The sequence below is a fragment of the Equus przewalskii genome, chromosome 9 (assembly GCF_037783145.1).
Source record: "Equus przewalskii isolate Varuska chromosome 9, EquPr2, whole genome shotgun sequence".
Classification (NCBI taxonomy): Eukaryota; Metazoa; Chordata; class Mammalia; order Perissodactyla; family Equidae; genus Equus; species Equus przewalskii.
In genome coordinates, this window is record NC_091839.1 from 9,589,910 (window position 1) to 9,612,841 (window position 22,932).

At 57.0% G+C, this 22,932-nt stretch overlaps 1 protein-coding gene across 4 annotated transcripts in view; it reads left to right on the forward strand.

Moving 5' to 3' along the window:
* RYR1 (ryanodine receptor 1) overlaps positions 1-22,932 on the forward strand; it is a 105,779-nt gene that overhangs the window by 3,720 nt on the left and 79,127 nt on the right. For all 4 annotated transcript variants that reach the window (XM_070632710.1, XM_070632712.1, XM_070632711.1 and 1 more), the window contains exons 2-27: positions 992-1,111; positions 2,091-2,195; positions 3,259-3,333; positions 3,434-3,512; positions 3,676-3,788; positions 4,102-4,195; positions 5,119-5,212; positions 5,359-5,433; positions 5,888-6,044; positions 6,179-6,343; positions 7,970-8,091; positions 8,577-8,772; positions 11,670-11,805; positions 11,888-11,983; positions 12,076-12,194; positions 12,814-12,947; positions 13,460-13,701; positions 14,239-14,431; positions 15,381-15,597; positions 16,864-16,968; positions 17,197-17,300; positions 17,709-17,792; positions 18,597-18,904; positions 20,027-20,229; positions 21,098-21,272; positions 21,462-21,670. In XM_070632710.1, the coding sequence (XP_070488811.1) occupies positions 992-1,111; positions 2,091-2,195; positions 3,259-3,333; positions 3,434-3,512; positions 3,676-3,788; positions 4,102-4,195; positions 5,119-5,212; positions 5,359-5,433; positions 5,888-6,044; positions 6,179-6,343; positions 7,970-8,091; positions 8,577-8,772; positions 11,670-11,805; positions 11,888-11,983; positions 12,076-12,194; positions 12,814-12,947; positions 13,460-13,701; positions 14,239-14,431; positions 15,381-15,597; positions 16,864-16,968; positions 17,197-17,300; positions 17,709-17,792; positions 18,597-18,904; positions 20,027-20,229; positions 21,098-21,272; positions 21,462-21,670 (3,720 nt within the window). The remainder of the gene's footprint in view (positions 1-991; positions 1,112-2,090; positions 2,196-3,258; positions 3,334-3,433; positions 3,513-3,675; positions 3,789-4,101; positions 4,196-5,118; positions 5,213-5,358; positions 5,434-5,887; positions 6,045-6,178; positions 6,344-7,969; positions 8,092-8,576; positions 8,773-11,669; positions 11,806-11,887; positions 11,984-12,075; positions 12,195-12,813; positions 12,948-13,459; positions 13,702-14,238; positions 14,432-15,380; positions 15,598-16,863; positions 16,969-17,196; positions 17,301-17,708; positions 17,793-18,596; positions 18,905-20,026; positions 20,230-21,097; positions 21,273-21,461; positions 21,671-22,932) is intronic.

The following is a 22,932-nucleotide window of genomic DNA, read 5'->3' on the forward strand; positions in this document are numbered from 1 at the left end:
ACCTCAGGCAACTTACTTCACCTCTCTGGGCTTCAGTTTCCACAGGCTCACATAATAGGACTAACCTCAGAGGCTTGTTGTGAGGATTAAATGAGTTAATACATGTTAAGTGCTTGGAATGGGACCCAGCACATAGAAAATGCTTTTATTTTACTTAAAATTTTAATTTATAATCTCGAAATCATTTCAAACTTAGAGAAAAGTTGCAAGGTTAATTCAAAGAACTCCCATATGGCCTGCGGTCATTTCCCCCAAATGTTGGCACGTCTGCTTTACCTTCCTTTCCTCTCTCCTTCTCTCTGTCTATTTTTTTCCTGGACTGTCTGAGAGTAAGTCATGGACATGATACCCTCACCCCTAAAGACATCAGTGTCTGTTTCCTAAAAACCAGGGCCGTCTCTTAGCCAACCAAGGGACACTTATCAACATGGACATTCAGTAAGCTCTGACCCCACTATCTCGTCCAGGGTCCTGACTCAGCCTTCACCAGTGGTCGCGACGCTGCCCTTTATGGCATTTCCCCCGTCCAGGGTCCAGCCCAGGCCCCAGCACTGCATCCAGGTGTCATTGGAAAGCGCCCTCCAATGACAACTGTTGTGACAACAGTGCACAAAAGAGAAATCAGAGTAGGCTGGGCTTAAAAGCTGCTTAACTCGAGGTGCTTGTAGCCCTCTGATGGTTCACCTCGCTGCACACCCCCTCCCCGGGAGGCTTCTAGAGCCAGCCAGACTCGGGTTCAAATCCCAGGTCCTCCTCTTACCAGCTGGGTGGCCTTGGACAAGCCATGTACACTCTGAGCCTCAGTTTCCCCGTTTTAAGATAGGGGTGACACTGGCTCCTATCTCAGGGGGATGTTAGAAGTGTGTAGAGTGCCCAGCATGGGCCCTGGCTGGATAAATCTCGAGGGTGGGGTTTATCAGCTGCTATCCTCTTCACGAGGAGGAGGGCGGGCCGTCAGCGGGATGCTCTGACCCCTGGGTCCCACCCCCAGGATGACGAGGTGGTCCTGCAGTGCAATGCCACCGTGCTCAAGGAGCAGCTCAAGCTCTGCCTGGCCGCCGAGGGCTTCGGCAATCGCCTCTGCTTCCTGGAGCCCACCAGCAACGCCCAGGTGTGTGCTGGACGGAGGGCGGGGAGGGGGTCGGCCAAGGGGCGGAGAGTCTGGGGTCCAAAGAAGAGGGGTCCAGGAGTCTGGAGAGCGGATGCTGACAGGGGAGAAAGCAGGGAGGGGGCTAAGAGGGAAAGGGGGCCGGGGGTCCAAGGTGGGTAAGCGTGGGAGACTGAGGATGGAGGGCAGGGGTCCCAGGGGTCTCAGGAGGCAGGTGTCTCAGGGGCAGCGGGCCCTGAATGGAAGGCAAAAGGGCCTGGGGTGGGGGGCGCAGGGGGATGCTAGCAGGGGGCTGACTCAGGAGGAGGTTGGAGGCTCAAGTTGGAGGGAGCCTGGGGTCTCGGGCGAGGTGGACGCAGGGTCTGAGAGAGGAGGTGACCTGGGGGTGGGGAGCAGGAGAGGGAGGGGACGTGGAGTCCAAGGCGGGCAGAGGGTCTTGGATTCAAGAGGAGGGCGTCTGGGAGTCTGAGGTGAGGGGGTGTGAGACTGAGGGGGGAGGCGTCAGGTTGGACCCTGCCAAGATTTTGCAGCAGTGTCCCCAGGTGTCTGAGGGAGGAGGAGGCGCTGGGACTGTCCCCTGGTGACGTCTGGGGCTTCCTTTGGGACTGGAGAGATTGGGGTTTCTCAGGGAGGGCACAGAGGAGTCCCCTGGAGTTGGAGGCGGTGCCGTGTGTCTGAGGGGGGAGGCATGGCCCGGGGCTTCCTATGCCATTAGGTGGGGCGTGGGGTACCCGAGTGGGAAGGGGAGGGTGGAAGCTTCCGTGAGGCTCGGGTGGGCTTTAGGTGTTCGAGGGAGGAGCCGAGGCAGAGGTGTTTCCTGCAATGGGGTGGATGCAGGGTGTCTGAAGGGGGTGGCAGAGGGCAGGGCTTCTTGGGGGGTTGGGGTCAGATCTAGGTCTCTAAGGGGTGTGGGTGTTTAGACCAGGGGCAGGGGGTGCGCCAGCTCAGCCCCGCCTCACATCTCCCCACCCCCCACCCCCAGAATGTGCCCCCCGATCTGGCCATCTGTTGCTTCGTCCTGGAGCAGTCTCTGTCGGTCCGAGCCCTGCAGGAGATGCTGGCCAACACGGTGGAGGCCGGAGTGGAGGTGAGGCTCCCGCTCCTGCGGGCGGGGCCCTGGGGCCAGGATGGCCCGGGGGACCTGGGGCTCGTTTACCATCTGATCTTCTTCCTCTTTCTGCCCCGCCCCCAACAGGCCCTCAATTTGGATAAGTGGGTAGGTCTGGCCTCGGGTGTCACCTGTCCTTCCCACCTCTCCTGACCCCAGGTCCGCCTCTTGGGCCCACATCCTGCACACAGGGGCTGGAGTCCCCCCACCCCGGGTGTCAGGAGCTGTGGAGCCCAGAACAGGCCCGGCAGGAAGGCAGGAAGGAAGGAGGTGGGGGCTTCAGAGCCCCCGTCCCCCCCACCTGCTCCTTTCTCCTCTTTCCCATCCTTTCCCTCAGCCCCGATCCCAGCTCTTCTCCGCATGGGACCTCTCCCCTCCCCTCCCCCACCCCCACTGTGGGTCCCCTCCGGTCCAGGAGTGGGTCCGCCATGTGATCAAGTGGCCTCATCACATGGCCCCCTCAGAGCATGGGCATGTGAGAGCTGGGATGGGAGGCATGATGCCATCAGGCGACCGGGCATCGCCCCCACAAAGAGGGGCTGGGTGTCCTGGTGCTCGGTGTGTGTGGCAGCCCAGGACGGGTCCCCACGGGTGATGCTCAAATATTTAACAATGAGTTAGTCTGTACCAGGGCACACTGCCTGCAGCTCAGCCGTGTTATGACAGGTTAGAGGTGGGGGGGGGGGTTGAAATCCATGGGACACGAGATACTAGGGCGCCCCCAAGTGTCCCCAGATACCCAAAGGAGCGGTCCAAACTCCCTGAGTGACTCTGGGGCCTGGTGAACGAGGTGAAGGAGGCAGGGAGGACAGAGTGGGCTTTGGGAAATATAAAATACCCCATCCACAGGCTTCTCAGCCCCTGCTTCCACGAGTGGGGAAACTGAGGCAGAGAATCTGTTGCAGTCTGAGCTGAGGCTTCCTTGCGGCCAGGCCTGAGCATGGTATTTTGTGGGGAGCATATTCCCACCTGGGAGAGGCCAGATGTCTTGGGGGGTCTGTGCTGACTCTGTGCCGACTCTGTGCCCTCCCTCCCCCTACAGTCGTCCCAGGGCGGGGGACACAGGACACTGCTGTACGGCCATGCCATCCTGCTGCGGCATGCGCACAGCGGCATGGTGAGTGCACCAGTGGGGGGCGGCGCAGGGAGGGGGCAGGGAGCGCAGAGCCTGCTGGGAGGAGACTGACACCCCCCCTCCCCCCACTCCACAACCCTAGTATCTGAGCTGCCTCACCACCTCCCGCTCCATGACTGACAAGCTGGCCTTCGACGTGGGACTGCAGGAGGATGCAATAGGTGCAGGGGCACGGGGATGCCCTAGGGGCAGGGATGGGGGGCGGTGAGGCAGAGTTGGTGGCAGCAATAGGAGAACGGTGGGCAGAGGGCTCAGTGGCAGGGAAAGCCCTGGGGACGAGCTTTCTGGGCAGCCAGCATCCTGACACTCCTTTCGCCCCCATAGGAGAGGCCTGTTGGTGGACGACGCACCCAGCCTCCAAGCAGAGGTCAGAAGGAGAAAAGGTCCGCGTCGGGGATGACCTCATCCTCGTTAGTGTCTCCTCCGAGCGCTACCTGGTGAGCAATCCCCCGCCTCCCCCATCAGGGCTCCTGCTGCCCCCAGGGCTTGGGGCTCCCCGTCAGCCCATCTCCTCATCAGGTTTGCCTGTTCTCCGGCCCCAACTTCCTGACTCCCAATTTCCAGGTTCCTGACTCCGACATCAACTTCTGGTTTCTGACCCCCATTTCCCATTTCCTGATCTGTGACCTCTAATTTTTGGTCTCCCGTCTGCCTGTTTCCTGGCTTCCACCCCTGCTTTCTGGCCTCTGACTCTGGAACTATTGCCCCCCACCCCACTGTCTCTGATCGCCACATTCCGGGGGCCCCCAGCACCTGTCGACGGCCAGTGGGGAGCTCCAGGTTGATGCCTCCTTCATGCAGACACTGTGGAACATGAACCCCATCTGCTCTGGCTGCGAAGAAGGTGAGGCCCCAGGCCTCCGGCCCCTAAACTGGGACCCCCCAAAAGACCTCCTACATTGTCCCTCAGATGTGTCCAAGCTGAGCCTTGTACCTCAGACCCCAAATTGTGACCTTCGCACTTGGATCTCAGCTGACCCCCAATCCAGAACCCTGGAGCCCAGATCCCAAACCTGAGACTCAGCGTTAGACTCCCAAACTCAGACCCCAAACCAAGACCCCTCATTCAGGCCCCAAACCTCAGCCAACCAGCTTCAGACCCCCAACTTTAACCTCCAGTCTCCAAAATCATCTCCCAGATTCAGACCCTAGGCTGAGCCCCCAAAGCATGAGCCCCGAACTTCGGCTCCCCCCAAACCTCAGAGCCCTGAGCCAGATGCACTCTGAGACTCAAACCATGGACCCCAAAACTCAGAACCACCAGCTTCCAACTCCACAGCTCAGATCTCTCCAGACTCAGGCCCCAAAGCTCAGACTTCCAAACTGTAGACCACCTCAGACCCCCAAATCACCCTCAAACTTCAGACCCCAACTTCAGACCCAGCCAACACACCTCTAAACCCAGACCCCACATCCCTGGAACTCAGACCCCCACATCAGGGAACATTAGACACAACCGTCTGACTCAACCTTCCAAATTCGAACTCAGACCCCCCTACCCGCCAGCCCCAGCCCTGCACGCTCACACCCCCAAACTTAGATCCCCAGCCTCAGCCCCCAAATCTCAGTGCCCCACTTCAGGCCCAGACTCAGCCCAAACCTCAGACTACCCCTTCTTACCCTGACACTCACATTCTCAACTGCAGACCCGCCTATCCAACCCCCAGCCTCCCGCAGGGGAGAAGCAGGGCCCCCTGACTCCACTTTGGTCCTGGGCTTTCAGGGGCTCCAGCCCCAGGGTGACCACCTCCTCTTGCTTCTCTCCAGGCTATGTGACCGGGGGCCACGTCCTCCGCCTCTTTCACGGACACATGGATGAGTGTCTGACCATTTCGCCTGCTGACAGTGACGACCAGCGCAGGTCAGGCTGGGGACAGGAGGGCCTGGGGGCTGGGGATGGGGGCTGGGAGGGGGCAAAGGTCAGCTGGGGCGTTATGAGGGAGGTTGGGGATCTGGGGGGCTGCAGCCTGAACCCCTGACCTCACTCCCTCCCTCCTGTGTCCCCAGACTTGTCCACTATGAGGGGGGCGCTGTGTGCACCCATGCCCGCTCCCTCTGGAGACTGGAGCCACTGAGAATCAGGTATGGGGGGGGGGCGTGGAGCTGGGCTGGGAGAGCGGGTTGGGGCCCCTAGGGGGCCTGGAAGGAGAGAGAGGGTTTGAAGGAAGCTCTGAGGAAGATACTGGAGGGTTTTGTTGGAAAATCTAGGGAGCCTAAGAGAATGACAAAGGTCCTCAGGGTTCTAGAAGCCTGGAGGAAAAGGAGGTCTTAGGGGATGGTGGGGGCCCCTGAGGGGGTCCCTAGTGAAAATGTGGGGAGTGGAGGAGGAGAAAATGAAGGGTCTGGGAAAACTGGGGGCACTGAGCCATCTGGGGAGCCCCAAGGAAGCTGTGAGGGCCTGAGAGGATTGGGGTTCCTAAAAGAGGACTGGGGGTCCTAAGAAAGATCGGAGGGTCCCAAGGGAGATTTGGACCAAGACTGTGGTGTCCGTGGGAGGACTGGGGGTCCTCTGACCCCTCACCCTCACCCTCCGCAGCTGGAGCGGGAGCCATCTGCGCTGGGGCCAGCCACTGCGCATCCGGCACGTCACCACCGGGCGGTACCTGGCGCTCACCGAGGACCAGGGCCTGATGGTGGTTGATGCCAGCAAGGCTCACACCAAGGCCACCTCCTTCTGCTTCCGCGTCTCCAAGGTCAGCGGCGTCAGGGTGCCTTCCCCCATCCCGAGCCCCAAATCCCACTGCAGCCCCCCCTGCAGTCTCCCGGTGGTGCTCCCCCGTTAAACGCACAGGCAGGGGAGGCTGACCAGTGTCCCCTGTCCCTGCAGGAGAAGCTGGATATGGGCCCCAAACGAGACGTGGAGGGCATGGGCCCCCCGGAGATCAAGTACGGGGAGTCGCTGTGCTTTGTGCAGCATGTGGCCTCGGGCCTGTGGCTCACCTATGCTGCCCCGGACCATAAGGCCCTGCGGCTCGGCGTGCTCAAGAAGAAGGTGGGTGCCTAGCAGGGGCAGGGGTGGGGGAAGGCAGGGGAGGAAGCGGGCCGGGGGGAGGTCGTGCTTGAGCTTTCACGAATTTGAGGATGGGGCCGAGAGGAAGATGGAGACTGGGGAAGAAATTGAGATTGAGAGAGAGAGGCAAAAAGAGGGATATATATGGGGGGGGGGTGCGGGGAGGAGGGAAAGAGAGGAAGGGGAGGGAGGAAGGCAGAGAGAGATAGAGACAGGGAAAGGCAGAGGCAAAATGATATGAACAGAAAATAGAGAAAGATAGACACAGAGAGGCAGAGATGGAAAAGACAGAGAAAGACAGACAGAGAGAGAAAAAGACAGATAGTGACAGACTGAGGGTCACATTCAACAAATTACTGAGTACCTAAGTGGTTCTGGATGTGTGTGTGGAAAAATAGGCGAGCTATACAGACCTGCTCCCTGCCCTCCCAGTGCTCAGACATGGCGAATAAACTGCCTTTAATGCAGTACATAGTCATACAGCTACTTTTGACAAAGGGAAGAGCATGTGCAAAGGCCCTGAGGTTGGAATGAGGTTGGATCCAGTTTGGCAGGAAAGAGTGAGTGAGGGGTGAGTTGTGGGAGATGAGGACAGAGAGGGGATGGCAGCAGATTGTGTGGGGCCTTGTGAACCATGAGGAGGGTCCTGGCTTTTACCCTGCTGAGATGGAGCCACAAGGGCATTTTGAGCAAGCCAGGGAGGTGACCTGAGTCAGGTTCTCAGGGTCCTTAACTGCTTATGGGAATAGCCCGTGGGGGGCAGAGCTGAAGTAGGGAGACCAGGAAGGAAATTGCTGCAATGGTACAGCGGGGAGGTGACAGTGGACTGGGTGGGACTGTGGAGTGGAAGGTGGCGGATTCTGGTTGTATTTTGACGCTGGAGTCAACAGGATTTTCTGACAGATTAGATACAGGGTAAGAGAGACAAGGGTTGAGGATGACTTTTTCCCTGAGCAACTGGAAGGATGGAAGTGCCATTAACCGAGTCGGGGAGAGTGAAGCATCAGCTCAAGGGGACAGAGCCCTGAAGTTTTACCCCCAATGCCTAGAACAGAGCCGCTCCATAGACGCGCTGAGTGAATGAGTGGGAAGACCAGGGAGGCACCCGTTTGTGAAAATAAGGCCTGCAGTTGGATACATGAGCAGAACATGTGGGTCTGGTCCAGACGGGGAGACGCGGGAGGCATCAGCAGGTGGATGGCATTCCAGCCCGGGGACTGGGTGGGGCTCTGGGAGGTCAGCTCAGGGGGAAGCCGGCAGCCAGGATGGTCTCACCTCCCAGAAAGGTGATCAGGCGGTCTATCTGGGACCTGTTTGGGGTGCCGTTAGAACTTTCGGTGGGGGGGGATGTTACAGGAGTAGATACAAGTGGAGAGGATGCAGCCTGAGACAGACAACAGGCAAAACAGGGAGAGACAGAGAGAGACAGAGAGAGAGGGAAAGAGAGAGAGAGAATGAAAACCACAGAGACAGATAAAGAGGGAGAGGAGGAAGGGGCACTGGAAGAGAGATTCGGTGGGGGAGGGGGCAGCTTTGGGGATAGAGTCTGGGGGGCATGGCCCTGGGTGGCAGGGCCCCCTCCTGACTTCTCTGACCCCCCACTGCCAGGCCATGCTGCACCAGGAAGGCCACATGGACGATGCCCTTTCGCTGACCCGCTGCCAGCACGAGGAGTCCCAGGCTGCCCGCATGATTTACAGCACCGCTGGCCTCTACAACCAGTTCATCAAGTGAGCCACCGCCCACTCTGTGCGGGTGCCAGGCCACCCCTGGACCCCATGCTCCTGGCGTTCATGCACCTGATCCCTTTAATCTCTCCTCTGACAGCCACACCCCCGTCTAACATACACAAGACCCCTAACCTCTAACCTCTAACCTCTATACTCTTGACTCCTAATCTAACCTCGACAGCTATGGTCCTGACCCATCGCCACCCAACTTCCACACCCCTGGCACCCAGACCCTTGACCCTGGACCTCCCCAGCCCTGTCTCTTTCTTCCAAGAACCCCTGTGCCTACACAGGCGTGAGTCCCAGTCCCAGTCCTGCCCTTGGCCACTGGGTGACCTCGGGCCAGTGCCTTCTCTCTCCGTGTCTCAGTCTCCCGCTCTGTTGTGTCTGTGGGAGTCCTGCGGGGACCAGGGTGGGTACTCGCCAGCGCATCCCCGACATCCAGCGCTCCCGGCCCCCTGCTGACCAGGGTGCGGTCCCCGCAGGGGCCTGGACAGCTTCAGCGGAAAGCCGCGGGGCTCTGGGCCGCCGGCCGGCACGGCGCTGCCCATCGAGGGCGTCATCCTGAGCCTGCAGGACCTCATCGGCTACATGGAGCCGCCCTCCGAGGAGCTGCAGCACGAGGAGAAGCAGAGCAAGCTGCGCAGCCTGCGCAACCGCCAGAGCCTCTTCCAGGAGGAGGTGGGGCCGTGGCCAGGGAGGGGCGGGGCCTGTGGGCGCAGGGGCGGGGCCTGCGGGAGGGGCGGGGCCGCGATGTCGGGGGCGGAGCCTCCAGGAGTGGCGGGGCGGGGCCTGAGGGACCTGGGAAGTAGTGATCTGAGAGGAGTGGGGCTGGTGGAGGGCCTCGAGGAGGAACCCCGGCCTGTGCTACCAGGCGGTGGCGCCGCAGGAACGGGGACAAGTGGGGGGGGCGGGGCCCTTAGGGGGCGGGACTGTGGTTGTGGGCGGAGCCTTGATGAGGGGCGGGGCGCGTGGTGGAGCAGGGGCGGGGCCTGTGAGAGAGATGGAGCTGGAGCGATGAGACGGGGCCAGCCTTGTTCCCTCACATGGAAGAGGGGCGGGGCCTAGTGAAGTTCAAGGCCAAAGAGAAGGCAAGGACTGGGGAGAAGTCAGAACAGGAGCGAAGTGAGGCTGCGAGACTCAGGGGGCGGTGTCTCTGGGGGCGGGCCTGGGGGTGGGCAGACAGAAGGAGAACAGGGCATGGAGGAGAGAGGCAGGCCCAGAGGTGGGTCTTCAGGCGTCAGGGAGGGCAGCGCAGGGAGGGACCTCAGCGGGGGTCAGGGGCTGGGAGTCTGTGTGTTACCAGAGCAGGAAGGGAAGAGATGTTGGGGGCTCCGCTCAGCTCCAGGTCTGAGTGGGAGGGGCCGAGGGGCTGGGAGGAGGGGCTGCACAAAGGTCGGAGGGTCTGACGTCTCCACAGGGTGATAAGGGTACATGTTCATTTAAAGGCCTCCAACTTGGCCCTCCCTTCTCTCCAGGGACTCCCAGCCTGATGGGGGGAGGCCGACCCAGAAAGGATAATAGTAACAGTAACAAAACTTCCTTATGGAATGGAATTAGTGTATGCAAAGTGCTTAGAACAGGCCCAGCGCGTAGTGGATGCTATACGAGTGCTAGTAGTAGTTATTATCACCTTGAACTCAGCCCTTACTAGGTGTTAAGGGCGCTGTCTACGTGGCATCCTCCCCATCACCCCATGGGGGCTTGTAGTTCCCATTTTACAGATGGGTCACTGAAGCACAGAGAGATGAAATAACAGTCATCTACACAACAAATATGCTGGGGATACAGCTGTCAACAAAACAGACGGACATCCCTGCCCTTCTGGAGCTGACATGGGGGGAAGGGTCGATGATCAATAAAATAAATAAGTAAATTATATGGTATATTAGATGATGAAAAGTGCTAAGGAGAAAAATAAAGCAGGGCCCTGGCAGGGAGTGGTGGGGTTACTGCAATCGAAAACAGCGTGGTCAGGGAGGGTGACCTGAGGGAAGAGGGGGAGCCAGGTGGACACCTGGGGCAGGGAGATGGGGGGGCTAGAGGGACAACCGAGTGCAGAGGCCATGAGGTGGGGGTGTGCTGAGCAGGTTCCAGAATAGGAGGAGGCCAGGGCGACTGGGGCCGTGTGAGCCTAGAGGAGGAGAGGGGGGATATGAAGGCAGACAGGCGACAAGGGCCAGGCTCTGGTGAGGACTTACCCTTTGGGAGCCACGGGAGGGTTAGGTCTTCTAAAGTCACAACTAGTTGGTGGCAGAGGCAGTCTGTGTGACTCCAACCTTGCTGTGCCCGCTGCCGTGATGCTCTGCCTCTGGTGCTAGTCAAAACTCAGTTACACCGTTGCCATCAAAGTCAGGATGTCGGTTATCCCCAACAGAGAGGGCTGTGTGATGCGGAGGGGCACCCAGGGAGTCTGCATGGCTGGCCACGTTCTCCTTCTTGACCTGGGTCATGGTTACACAGATGTTCCTTATATTTGTTACGTCATATACATTTGCTCCTTATTATTCGCAGATTCTGTCCTTGCAAATCTGCCTACCTGCTAAACCTTGTTTGTAGCGCCCCAAATCAATACTTGCAACACGTCTGTGGTCATTTACGGACGTGTGCAGAGTGGCCAAGGATTTGAGTCCTCTGATGTGTATGTTTCCAGCTGAGGCTGAACAAGGCAACACTCTGCCTTCTCGGTTCAGCTCTCCAGATGTAAACAAGTGTCCTATTCATGGTCTGTTCAGCGCCACACTTTTTGCATTTTTGTGCTTTTTGCTGATTCCACTGTTTAAAATGGCCCCTGAGCATAGCGGTGAAGTGCTGCTAGTGTCCCTAAGTGTAAGGAGGCTGTGATGTGCCTCGCAGAGAAAATGTGTGTGTCAGATCAGCATCGTTCAGGCTCAGTTACAGTGCTGTTGGCTGTGAATTTAACGTTAATGAATCAGCACTATATGTAGTAAGTAAGTGTCTTTAAACAGAAACGCACGTAAAACGAGGGTGTGTATTGATTGACTGGTGAAAATGTGAGCAGAGACCCACAGGAACTGTCAGTATGTCCCCTGGGAGCCGTGGTTCCTAGTCACTGATTCAGTGTTCCCGGGGACTTTATAAATCTAAGTACCACGAATAATGACAACTGGCAGAATGTGTTTTATGTGCTTTTCTGTATGTCTGTGATAGTTCACAATAAAGGGAGACAAAAGACTAAAATGTAAAAAAGCAAGGGGCAAGTGAGAAAATCTCTCTGATGGGTGGTGCGGAGAGTGAACCGGGCCAGTTGGAACGAGGAGGGGGGTGCTTGGAAGTGGAAAGGATGGAGAGAGAACTGCTGGAAAGAGAAGCGTGAATTCGGTCCTGATGTTAATAAGGATGTGTTGTGTTGGGGGCAGAGGCAGACAGGACAATGTGGGGAGCTGAGGAGGACAGGAGGGTGATGGGAGCGCAGGGGACACGGAGCTAATGGCGCTGGCTTAGGTCTAGGGACGCACAGTTGCTCGTTGTTAAAGGCATGTGAACTAGCAAATCCAAGAAGACAAGGAAGGGAGGGCCTGGGACTCTGTGGTGAGCCCCCGGTTTTGCTCACCCAGGGGATGCTGGCCCTGGTCCTGAATTGCATCGACCGCCTAAATGTCTACACTACTGCTGCCCACTTTGCCGAATTTGCAGGGGAGGAGGCAGCCGAGTCCTGGAAAGAGATTGTGAACCTGCTGTATGAACTTCTGGGTAAGGGGCCCCAAGTCCTGACGCTGCCTAGAGCACCCTCGGTCCCCGGTCCCACTGGTCTGACCCCTCTTTCCACCCTCAGCCTCTCTGATCCGTGGCAATCGCACCAACTGTGCCCTCTTCTCCAACAACTTGGACTGGCTGGTCAGCAAGCTGGATCGGCTGGAGGCCTCGTCCGGTAGGAGGACCCAGAGGGAGGAGACAGGGACTTGGGACTTGGGGGAGGGGAGGGCCGCAGCCACCTCCTCTCTCACTCTGCTCCCCGGCCAGGGATCCTGGAGGTGCTGTACTGTGTCCTGATCGAGAGCCCCGAGGTCCTGAACATCATCCAAGAGAACCACATCAAGTCTATCATCTCCCTCCTGGACAAGCATGGGAGGAACCACAAGGTCGGCTCTTCACCCACCTCTCATCCCCCGAACTCTGAACCCTGACCCCTCCCCATTCCCTCACTCCCCTCCGCCATCTCATCTCTCACCTGGATTCTCTCCCACATGCTTCCGTCTCAACCCAAGGGTCTCAAACTCATGGTTCTTAAGCGGATTCGGGGCCACAGATGTGTTTCGTTAGATCTCTGAAATCTTTTTTGAATTTTCCAATCTCATAGCCTTTGGGTGGGCTGCGTATGTATACGCTCCCCAGTTTGCCACAGGTCTTACTGGTCCCCATTGCATTGTCTCACCACTTCACGTGTTTACATTATCCACCTGGCCCCTGGAGACCCCAGTTTGCAACCCCTGCTGATGTCCAGTCTCATCCTTGCCCCGTGCTCTCTCACTGACCCCACCCTTTCATGCTTCTGCCTCATATGGCCCCCAGCCTTTCACTTGACCTTTCTCTTTGACCCTTGACCTTTCTCTGTGATCCCTCACCTCCCACTCACTACCTTCTCTCAGTCAAAATCTCCATCTCCTACCCTGATGCATCGTCCTTTACCTCCCACCCTGAGCCTCCCGTGACCCCCATACCCTGTGCCCTCATACCCTGACCTCTGACTTTGACCTCCAGGTCCTGGATGTGCTGTGTTCCCTGTGTGTGTGCAATGGCGTGGCCGTGCGCTCCAACCAAGATCTCATTACCGAGAACTTGCTCCCTGGCCGCGAGCTTCTGCTGCAGACAAACCTCATCAACTATGTCACCAGGTCTGGCTCCTACCTCCGGACCCCAGCCTGACCTCACCCTGACCCCAGAACTCAGACCTCTCAACCCTGTCCCTGACTCAGGGACTCCATGCCCAGGTGGATGTCCCTTCCTCCATCTCCCACCCCAGGACTTAGTGCCCAGTCCTCACAGATGTCCGCTGTCCCCCAGCTCCGGCCGGCTCCCCACTCTTGTTCCCTCCCTGCTCCATTTCTGCCGCTGTCTGCTCCTCTCCCTCTTTCTCTCTTCCTCCCCCTCTCTCCTCTTTGTCTCTCTCTCCATTTGTCTCTCTCTCACTTTCTCCTCCATCTCTTTTTCCCTGTCTCTCTCCTATCTCTCTTTGCCTTTTGATGTCTCTCTGTCCCTGTTTTCTCTCCGTCTCTTACTCTCTGTCTCCATGTCTCTGCCTTTCTTTTTTTCCGGTGTGTGTACCTCTTTCTCCCCTCCCCGCCACCAGCTTGGCCCTCCTCTCCATCTCTCCCTCATCCGCTCTCCTGTCCCATCTCTTCTGCAGCATCCGCCCCAACATCTTCGTGGGCCGAGCAGAGGGCACCACGCAGTATGGCAAATGGTACTTTGAAGTGATGGTGGACGAGGTGGCTCCATTCCTGACAGCTCAGGCCACCCACCTGCGGGTGGGCTGGGCCCTCACCGAGGGCTACAGCCCCTACCCCGGGGGCGGCGAGGGCTGGGGCGGCAATGGGGTCGGCGATGACCTCTATTCCTACGGCTTCGATGGGCTGCATCTCTGGACAGGTACCTGGGCCCTTCTAGCGGGCCCTCAACTTTAACTCTTGATCCCAGAAATTCCAGGATTCTTATCACACACTTTGGGGATCTTGGGATCCTGACCCCCAAACCAGGCCGACTTTTGACTCCTAATTCCTCATTTCCCAAGACCCTAGCCCTAGAGCTTCCAGAAATGTGCCCCCAACACATTTCTTCATAGCCTCCAGAACTCTGACCCCACAAGATGTAGGATCTCTGACCCTAGCAATGCCAGAAAACAGCCCAGATTATTATGACCTCTAATCTTTGACTTCTGACCCCAAAGGTACCAGGATCCTAACTGTAGGGCGAGTTTAATCTCTGATCCCATAGCTCTCAGGATCCTAACCTCAGGGGAACCTTGACCTCTGCCCCTAATCTCAGAGCTACAGGACCCTCCACGGGAACACTTGACCTTAGGGACTCACACCCCATAGATCCTCTAATATCTGCCCCTTGTCTATTGAGACCACTGATTCCACGGGACCTCTGACTTCTGACCCCTCCCTGGTGACCCTGGTGCAGGACACGTGGCACGCCTGGTGACTTACCCCGGGCAGCACCTCCTGGCCCCTGAGGACGTGGTCAGCTGCTGCCTGGACCTCAGCGTGCCGTCCATCTCCTTCCGCATCAATGGCTGTCCCGTGCAGGGCGTCTTTGAGGCCTTCAACCTTGACGGGCTCTTCTTCCCTGTGGTCAGCTTCTCGGCTGGTGTCAAGTAAGGATTTGTCCCTGTCCCCAGACCTGGGACTGTCCTGAGACAGCTTCCCCAGTCACTCCGGGGCCTCCTCTGAGGCTAAGACCCAGAAGCCCACCCTCACACCCTTACGTGAAGGTCCCAGTGACCTCTACATGATCCCAGACATTTTCAGTGTCCTTCCAATGACCCCAGACCCTCCCAATGACCTCACTTTCTCCCCAACCCCATGTCCTTCCAATGACTTCCAAGTGTCCCCCAAATTTCACAATGACCTTCTAATAACCCCAGACTCTCCCAGTGACTCTGTGCCATTCCAATGACTTCCAAATGACTCCAGAATCTGACAATGACCTTCTAATGACTGCAGACCCCCCTAAGGACCCCCCGATGATCTGGGACCGTCCCAATGACTCCATGCTCTTAATAGCTTCTCAGTGATGCCCGCACCTCCCGATCATCTTCCTGTGGCTCCATAATCTCCCAGGGACCCCTCAATGACCGCAGTTATTTCAAAGACCTCTTAGTAACTCAGTCTGTCCCAGTGACCCCAAGCTCTGTGAATGACTTCCCGATCATTCAGGGACGATTACGGTTGTCTCACAGTTACACGAGACTCTTGGTGCCTTCCAAAGGAACTTCTTGGTCTCCCCCAAACCTGCCAATGTCCCCAAATGCTCTGTTGACCCAGGGTCTCCTCCCGAGGGCCTTCCCAGGACCTCGCATTAATTCTGCAGTGGCCCCACACTTTCCTCTTTTCATCCTCCCATGATTCCCATTGGCCTCAGACATCCTCTTTGAACTTAGACTTTTCTTCCTGACTCCTAAATGACCTCCGTGACCCCATGACTGCCCAGTGACCTCAGGTCTCCCCAGAACCTTCCACTGATCCCAGGATTGCTCCCTTACCCCCCTGAGCACAGACTCTGCCCTGTGAACTGCCTCACGGTTGGCCCCCCCTCCCGTCCAGGGTGCGGTTCCTCCTTGGTGGGCGCCATGGCGAATTCAAGTTCCTCCCTCCCCCTGGCTATGCCCCGTGCCATGAGGCTGTGCTCCCGAGAGAGCGACTCCATCTGGAACCCATCAAGGAGTATCGGCGAGAGGGCCCCCGGGGGCCCCATCTGGTGGGCCCCAGCCGCTGCCTCTCACACACTGACTTTGTGCCCTGCCCCGTGGACACTGTGCAGGTACTGCCTGCCCTGCAAGGGTTTCCTGGGGAGGCAGACTCTCCTAGGAGTCAGGGAGGTGGGGAGCTGAGCTGGAAGTTGGGGACCTTGTGCTTTAACAGATGGGGAAACTGAGGCAGAGAGGAGGTAAGGGACTCGATCAAGGGAGAATCCCAGTTTAGCCTCCTCAAGAAAGTACTATTATTGCCTCCAATTTACAGTTGAGGAAAGCAAGGCCCAGAGAGGTTAAGCAACCTGTGCAGGTCACACAGCTGATCTGAACTCAGGCCATCTGATCCCAAAGCCTGTGATGTTACCCAGTGCTATGTGTCAGACATTTCTTCTATTCCAGCTGCTCCCACTTTCATTATCCCAGCCTGAACTCCCCACCTTCCCCCCAGGCATGTCCCCATAGGAGAGGCTATAGTGTTTAGGGGCCTGACTACAAGGTCCACTATGGGCAAGTGGCTTCTCTTCTCTGTGCCTCAGTTTCCTCATCTGTGAGGAAGGTTAGATGAATTAAATCATGCGAAGCACTGTCCTGAGTAAATAGTGAGTACTCGATACAGTTACTGTATTGTAACATTATCTCGGGGGTGAACTTGCCAGCCCCCTGTAGCCAGGCCAGAGCCCCAGGCCTCCTTCTGGATGCCTCCCCCCGCCCCCCCAGCCCGTCAGCCTCATGGGCTGTCACTCGGCTTCCTGCACATCCCTCCCACCTCTCCTCTCCTCCCCATGGCCGGCCTTGGCCCAACCATTATCTCTTGCCTGCAGACCACGAACAGTGTAAACATTTATTAGGCACCTACTGTGTGCCAGCCATTTCTATAAACTGTACGACATTTAGTGGTTTATGGAAATGATTGCACTGAATCCTCAGAGGTCAGTATTACGAGTTAATATTGCTCTGATCCTCATCGCACAGAGAGGAAAAGAGACTCATCCATTCATTCAGCAAACATTTCTGGAGCTTCTCCTCTGGGCCTGGCTCCGGGCTGGGCAGGGCTGAGCAAGTGGTGGAGACAGAGGTAGCCCCAGGCCCTGCCCCGTGGAGCTCCTGGTCCACAGGGGGAGACAGGCCCATTCCCAAAGAATTCCTTAGTTCTGGTAATGGGAGGTCCCTATTTAGCTGGGTGTCAACCCTGAGAGCAGGGCTGCGGGATGGCAGGAAAGGTCCAGAGAGCACGTGAGGGGCCCTGTCCTGGCCCATAGATGTTCTCAGGACGAGGGGTCATGGCACAGGCTAGAGGGGCCTCAGGGACCTCACGACTGTCCCCCCTCCCCCAGATTGTCCTGCCTCCCCATCTGGAGCGTATTCGGGAGAAGCTGGCAGAAAACATCCACGAACTCTGGGCGCTGACCCGCATCGAGCAGGGCTGGACCTATGGCCCGGTGAGGGGCTGCCCGCAGCACGAGCGGGTCAGGCTAGACCTGCTGTGGGAGGAGTGAGATGGGCTCACTGGCGGGGAGGGGCCGGTGGCGGGGGAAGGGACTTTAGGGCACCAGGGGGGACCTTGGTTTTCCAGAGGCAGAACTACGGGTTGGAGGTCAGAGGCCATAGCGTGGGAGTGTTGGGGGGAGGGAAGGGGACCCGAGGAGTTGACTCTGGGGTTTCCCCAGGTTCGGGATGACAACAAGAGGCTGCACCCGTGTCTGGTCAACTTCCACAGCCTCCCAGAGCCCGAGCGGAATTACAACCTGCAGATGTCGGGGGAGACGCTCAAGTGAGGGGGCACCGGGGAATGCGGGCTGGGGGCAGGCCAGGAGAGACAGGGACTGAGAGAGACAGTGAGAGAGACAAGAAGGGAAACAGAGAGAGGGAGACAGAGACTGTGAGGCAGAAGCTGACAGACAGTGAGAAAGAGAGACGGAGGCAGAAAGAGATGGGAGAGAAGCAGACAGGAAAAGATGGACGGAGTCAAAGAGATACAGAGACAAAGAGACAGGGAAAGACGGGAGTCCGAGAGACAGAGACCCAGAGAGAGATGGGGACAAAGACACGCAGAAAGTCAAAGAGACCCAGAGTCAGAGATGACAGGAGCGGAGGGGGAAGGGGAGCCCAGGCTGGGGGAGACAGGGCCAGGGGCAGGGAGGCTGTGGCGGGCATGACCCTGTCCCCTGTCCCCGTCCAGAACCCTGCTGGCACTGGGCTGCCACGTGGGCATGGCAGATGAGAAGGCGGAGGACAACCTGAAGAAGACGAAGCTCCCCAAGACGTGAGTGTGGGTGGCCCGGGGCCCATCTGGGAACAGAATCCAGGCTGGGGGTGCTGTGGTGAAGGCTGGGGCAGTCAAGGGGTCTTGTGGGGAGATTGAGGTCGGAGATGAAGGGGCCGCGGGTTAGGGTGAAGGTCATAGGGGCAGGGGGCAGGCTCTGGAGTCAGTAGGGAGGGCCCTGGGGCGGTGTCAGGATGGCTGAATTGGGAGTTCCAGAGAGAGTGGGAGCGAGTCAGGACCCGGGGCCAGGGCCTGCCGTGGAGCCAGGGAGAATGAAAGCAGTGGTAATATCTCTGACTTAGTGGCACGGGGCCCACGGAAAAGGGTGAGAGTTATTGGAGGTGTAAGTGAGAGACCCTAAAATTACAGGTGAGAGGTCAGAGGTGAGAGGTCCTGGGCACAGAAGCTGGGGTTCAGAGTGAAGGACTCCAAAGCCAGGAGTCTGCAGTGATAGGATTCTGGGGTCAGAGGTAAGAAACCTCAAGGTTAGCAGTGAGAGGCCAGAGAATTCCAGGGTCCGAGAGGAGGCTCCCAAAATCAGGATGAAGGGGTCACAGAGGCCAGAGGTCAGTGAAGTCAAAGCCCTTGCTAAGGTCACAGGATCCTGGGGTCAGAGGTCAGGTATCTCCAAGCTTCTTTGAGGGAGTTGTAGAACCCTGATGTCAGACATCAAAGGCCAGAAATTCCAAAGCTCAGAGTGAAGGATCCTGGGATCCTGGGGCAAGGGTCGGGAGTCGGGGATCCCACAGCACAGAGTCCAGAGCGGAGGGGGGTCTCATCCCACGGAGCCCCACCACCCCGCAGGTACATGATGAGCAACGGGTACAAGCCGGCACCGCTGGACCTGAGCCACGTGCGGCTCACACCAGCGCAGACGACACTGGTGGACCGGCTGGCAGAGAACGGGCACAATGTGTGGGCGCGAGACCGCGTGGCCCAGGGCTGGAGCTACAGCTCGGTGCAGGACATCCCCGCACGCCGAAACCCACGCCTTGTGCCCTATCGTCTGCTGGATGAGGCCACCAAGCGCAGCAACCGGGACAGCCTCTGCCAGGCCGTGCGCACCCTGCTGGGCTATGGCTACAACATCGAGCCGCCCGACCAGGAGCCCAGTGAGTGCCGACTTCTGGGCCTGACCCCGACTCCTAGCCCGACCTGGACTCAAACCCTGACCCCTGATCTCTGACCCAACTCAGCACCTCAATGGGCTACATCTGCACCACTGACCCCCTCCCCCCAACCCTGACCCTTACTCTGACCCCAACCTCGAACCCGATCTTGACCACTGACCTTGACCCAACTCAAGCCCTGCCAGGGCTATGGCTATAACACTGAGCAGCCAGGCCAGGGGCCCAGTGAGCATTCACCCTGACCCCTGACTCCAAATCCTGACCCCTAGTGATGACCCCTAACCCCTGACCTCTGGACTATGGAGCCACCCAACTAAGGACTCAGAGAGCCTCTAATCTTTACCCCTAACCTGACCCCTGACCTATCACTGACTTGATCCCAGCCTTGACCCCTAACCCTGGCTCTGGTCCTCAATCTTCAATTTCTCAACTCCTGGCCCAAACCCCGATTTCTATCCCCTCCCTGCCCCTGACTCTGACCCCTCTCCCTGATCCTGCTCTCAATCTGTGCTTCTAAACGTCGACCTTAATCTTGACTCTTTTTTTTTTTTTTTTTTAAAGATTGGCACCTGGGTTAACAACTGTTGCCAATCTTTTTTTAATTTTTTTTCTGTTTTATCTCCCCAAACCCCCCCTGTACGCAGTTGTATATCTTAGTTGCACGTCCTTCTAGTTGTGGGATGTGGGATGCCGCCTCAGCATGGCCTGACGAGCGGTGCCATGTCCGCGCCCAGGATCCAAACGCTGGGCCACCGCAGCGGAGCGTGCGAACTTAACCACTTAGCCACAGAGCTGGCCCCTTAATCTTGACTCTTAACCCCAGACCATGACCTTGACTGACCTAACTTTCTCCCTCTGTGTCTGTGTCAGCATCTCTTCTCAGAGAGCTCTGACTGCCAGAGACACGGGGGGAGGACTCTCCCCCAGTAGAAACCTCCTACCTCTCTGACTAGTCTGAGATTCCCCAATTCTTCTTCTCTAACGCCAAGAAATTGTCCCTCTTCCCCCAAGGCCCTTACCTTCTCTGGCCTCTCCCACCACCCCTTCAATGTCTTGGGATCCACATTCCCCGCAGCCTCTGACTCTGCCTGGCCCCATTTGTAGGTCTGGTGGAGAGCCAGTCTCGTTGGGACCGGGTGCGCATCTTCCGGGCAGAGAAATCCTATGCGGTGCAGAGTGGCCGCTGGTACTTCGAATTCGAGGCGGTCACCACAGGCGAGATGCGAGTGGGCTGGGCGAGGCCTGAGCTGAGGCCTGACGTGGAGCTGGGAGCTGATGAGCTGGCCTATGTCTTCAACGGGCACCGCGTGGGTACCCCACTGCGCTCTGCTCTGCCAGGCCTCGTGGTCCCTCCCCCAGCTCATACACTCCATCCCTGCCTCTATCTGTGCCTCACGGTGTCCACCCATCCCTGCATCTACCTTACCATCCATCCATCCATCCATCCATCCTTCCCTCTCTCTCTGTCCATGGATATCCATCCGTCATCCATCTCTCTACTCAACCATCCATCTGTCCATTCATCTATTCACAAATCCAACCATCCACCCACCTACCCATCCATCTATTCACCTGTCCAGATAATCACTTAGCCATCTACTCTTCCATCTAGTTACTAACTTATTTGTTAGTTCAGCCATTCGTTTATTTAACCAATTTGTGACTTCATTTATCTATCCAATAATTTAATGCATGCATCCATCAATTCATCTATTTATCCATCCATCCATCCATTTGTCTGTATATACTTTCTTCCTGCCCTGCATCAACCCATATAGACTCTCAGCTTTCATTTCATTCTTCCATCCAGCCATACACTCAGCTTCCCATCCATCCATCTCATCACCCGCTCATTTACTCCAGGGGCACCTGGGTCTATAGAGATCTGTACAGGGGACGTGATAGGCTCGTTTTTCCTTTCCATCTCTCTACTTGCTGGAGATACAGAGATTAGTAGAAGTGAAAGCATGAAAGCCTATCCTTTACATTCCAAGGATCATGGATGCAAATGCGGGGAAAGATGAAGGACACTGTGGGGGTGACCCCTCTCCTGTCCCACATGCCCCGGACCTGATGCCTTGCGTGTATGTCTTTTCGCGTCTCTCCTTGCTGCCGTCTCTCTCCATTTCTCCATGTGTCTCTCCCACACTGAGCCCTCCCTGTGCCTCCTCACAGGGCCAGCGCTGGCACTTGGGCAGTGAACCATTTGGGCGTCCCTGGCAGCCGGGTGATGTCGTGGGCTGCATGATCGACCTCACAGAGAACACCATCATCTTCACCCTCAACGGCGAGATCCTCATGTCCGATTCAGGCTCCGAAACAGCCTTCCGGGATATTGAGATTGGCGATGGTGAGGGCTGGCCTCGCGGCCCCCGAGACCCCTTCATATGCCCTTTCTGGTTGTCCTCCATCTCCTCTGACCCTACACCGCCCCCTGCAGCCTCCTCTCCCCTCCCTTCCTTCCACAGTGCGCCCTCCCCACGCTGCCCCTGCCCCGCCCACCTATCCTCACCCCCGCCCATCCCTCCCCTCCCCCCAGGATTCCTGCCTGTCTGCAGCCTGGGGCCTGGCCAGGTGGGCCACCTGAACCTGGGCCAGGACGTGAGCTCCCTGCGGTTCTTTACCATCTGCGGCCTCCAGGAAGGCTTTGAGCCATTCGCCATCAACATGCAGCGCCCGGTCACCACCTGGTTCAGCAAGAGCCTTCCGCAATTTGAGGCCGTGCCCCTTGAGCACCCCCACTATGAGGTGAGGACCGACCCCACTCGATACCCTCTGATGTGCCTCCAAACCTCGATCTCCCCACAGTTCTCTCCCCTGAGTTTCTCCTTTCCTCCTGGGTTAGCCCGCAAACCGCGCAGAAGGGATGTCAGGATAATGGGCTCCCGGGGCTGTCTTTTAGCATTTAACTTTGGCAAACCACAACCTTTCTGGGCTCCAGCTACCTCACCTATAAAATGGGGAAAGGGAGAAAAGAGAAGCTGGGTTAAGTGACTCCAATGGAAATTTCCAGTCCTTATAACTATCTGATCCTAAAACAAGGTTTGAAGAAATATAAATCCCTGGGGACATTTTGGCACCTTCCTTACTCATTGTTTTCTGTGTGTATATGTTTTTTGTTTATTTGTTTTTAGTAGCTCTTTATTAATCTGAGCATCCTAATTTTTAGACTCTAGTGTCTTTTCTTCCCCAACGTTGAAAAGTCTGGGTCAGACTCAGACATAAACGCCCCCACATACACAACGTGACTTCCCTCAACTTGGGAAGAATTTGAACTCTATGTGACTGAGCCTCAGTGGGCATTTTAGAATCAGACCTGTGGACTTTGGGCAAGTGACTCTGTCTTCCTGAGCCTCAGTTTCCCCATCCAGGGCATCGTTCGCATCCAGCACTCACATAATCTCTTTTTCTCTTTTCTGAATCATTTGAGTAAGCTGGAGCCAGCGTGCCTCTTTACCCCTCAGTATTTCAATGCGCATCCTTCAAAACCGGCTGTGCTCTCATGGAACTGCACGCAGTGCAGTCATGGACATCAGGAAATTTCACATTGACACACACTATTTCCTAATTCGCAATCCATAGTCAAGCTTTGTTAATTGTGGCAATAAGGTCCCTTTTTATTTTTCCAGCCCAGGATCCAATCCAGGATTACAAGTTGCATTTAGTGGTTGTGTCCCCTTAGTTTTCAAAGTAGAATGTTTCTGAGTCTTTGTCTTTCGTGATATCAATATTTTTTTAAGAGTACAGGTCATTTTTTTGGAGTACGGTCCTCAGTTTGGGTTTGTCCGATGTTCCCTCCTGATCGGGCTCGGGTCACACATATTCGGCAGGGATGCCCCAGAAGTGAGGCCGTGCCCTGCTTGACGCAAGGGCTCAGTTGGCACATGGTGTCGCCATGTCTGATGCTGATTACGTCAACTTTGACGATTTGGTTAAGGTGGAGTCTGCCAGGTTTCTCACTGTAACGTTTCTTTTTCTTTCTTTCATAAGTAATTTGTGGGGAGGGGTAA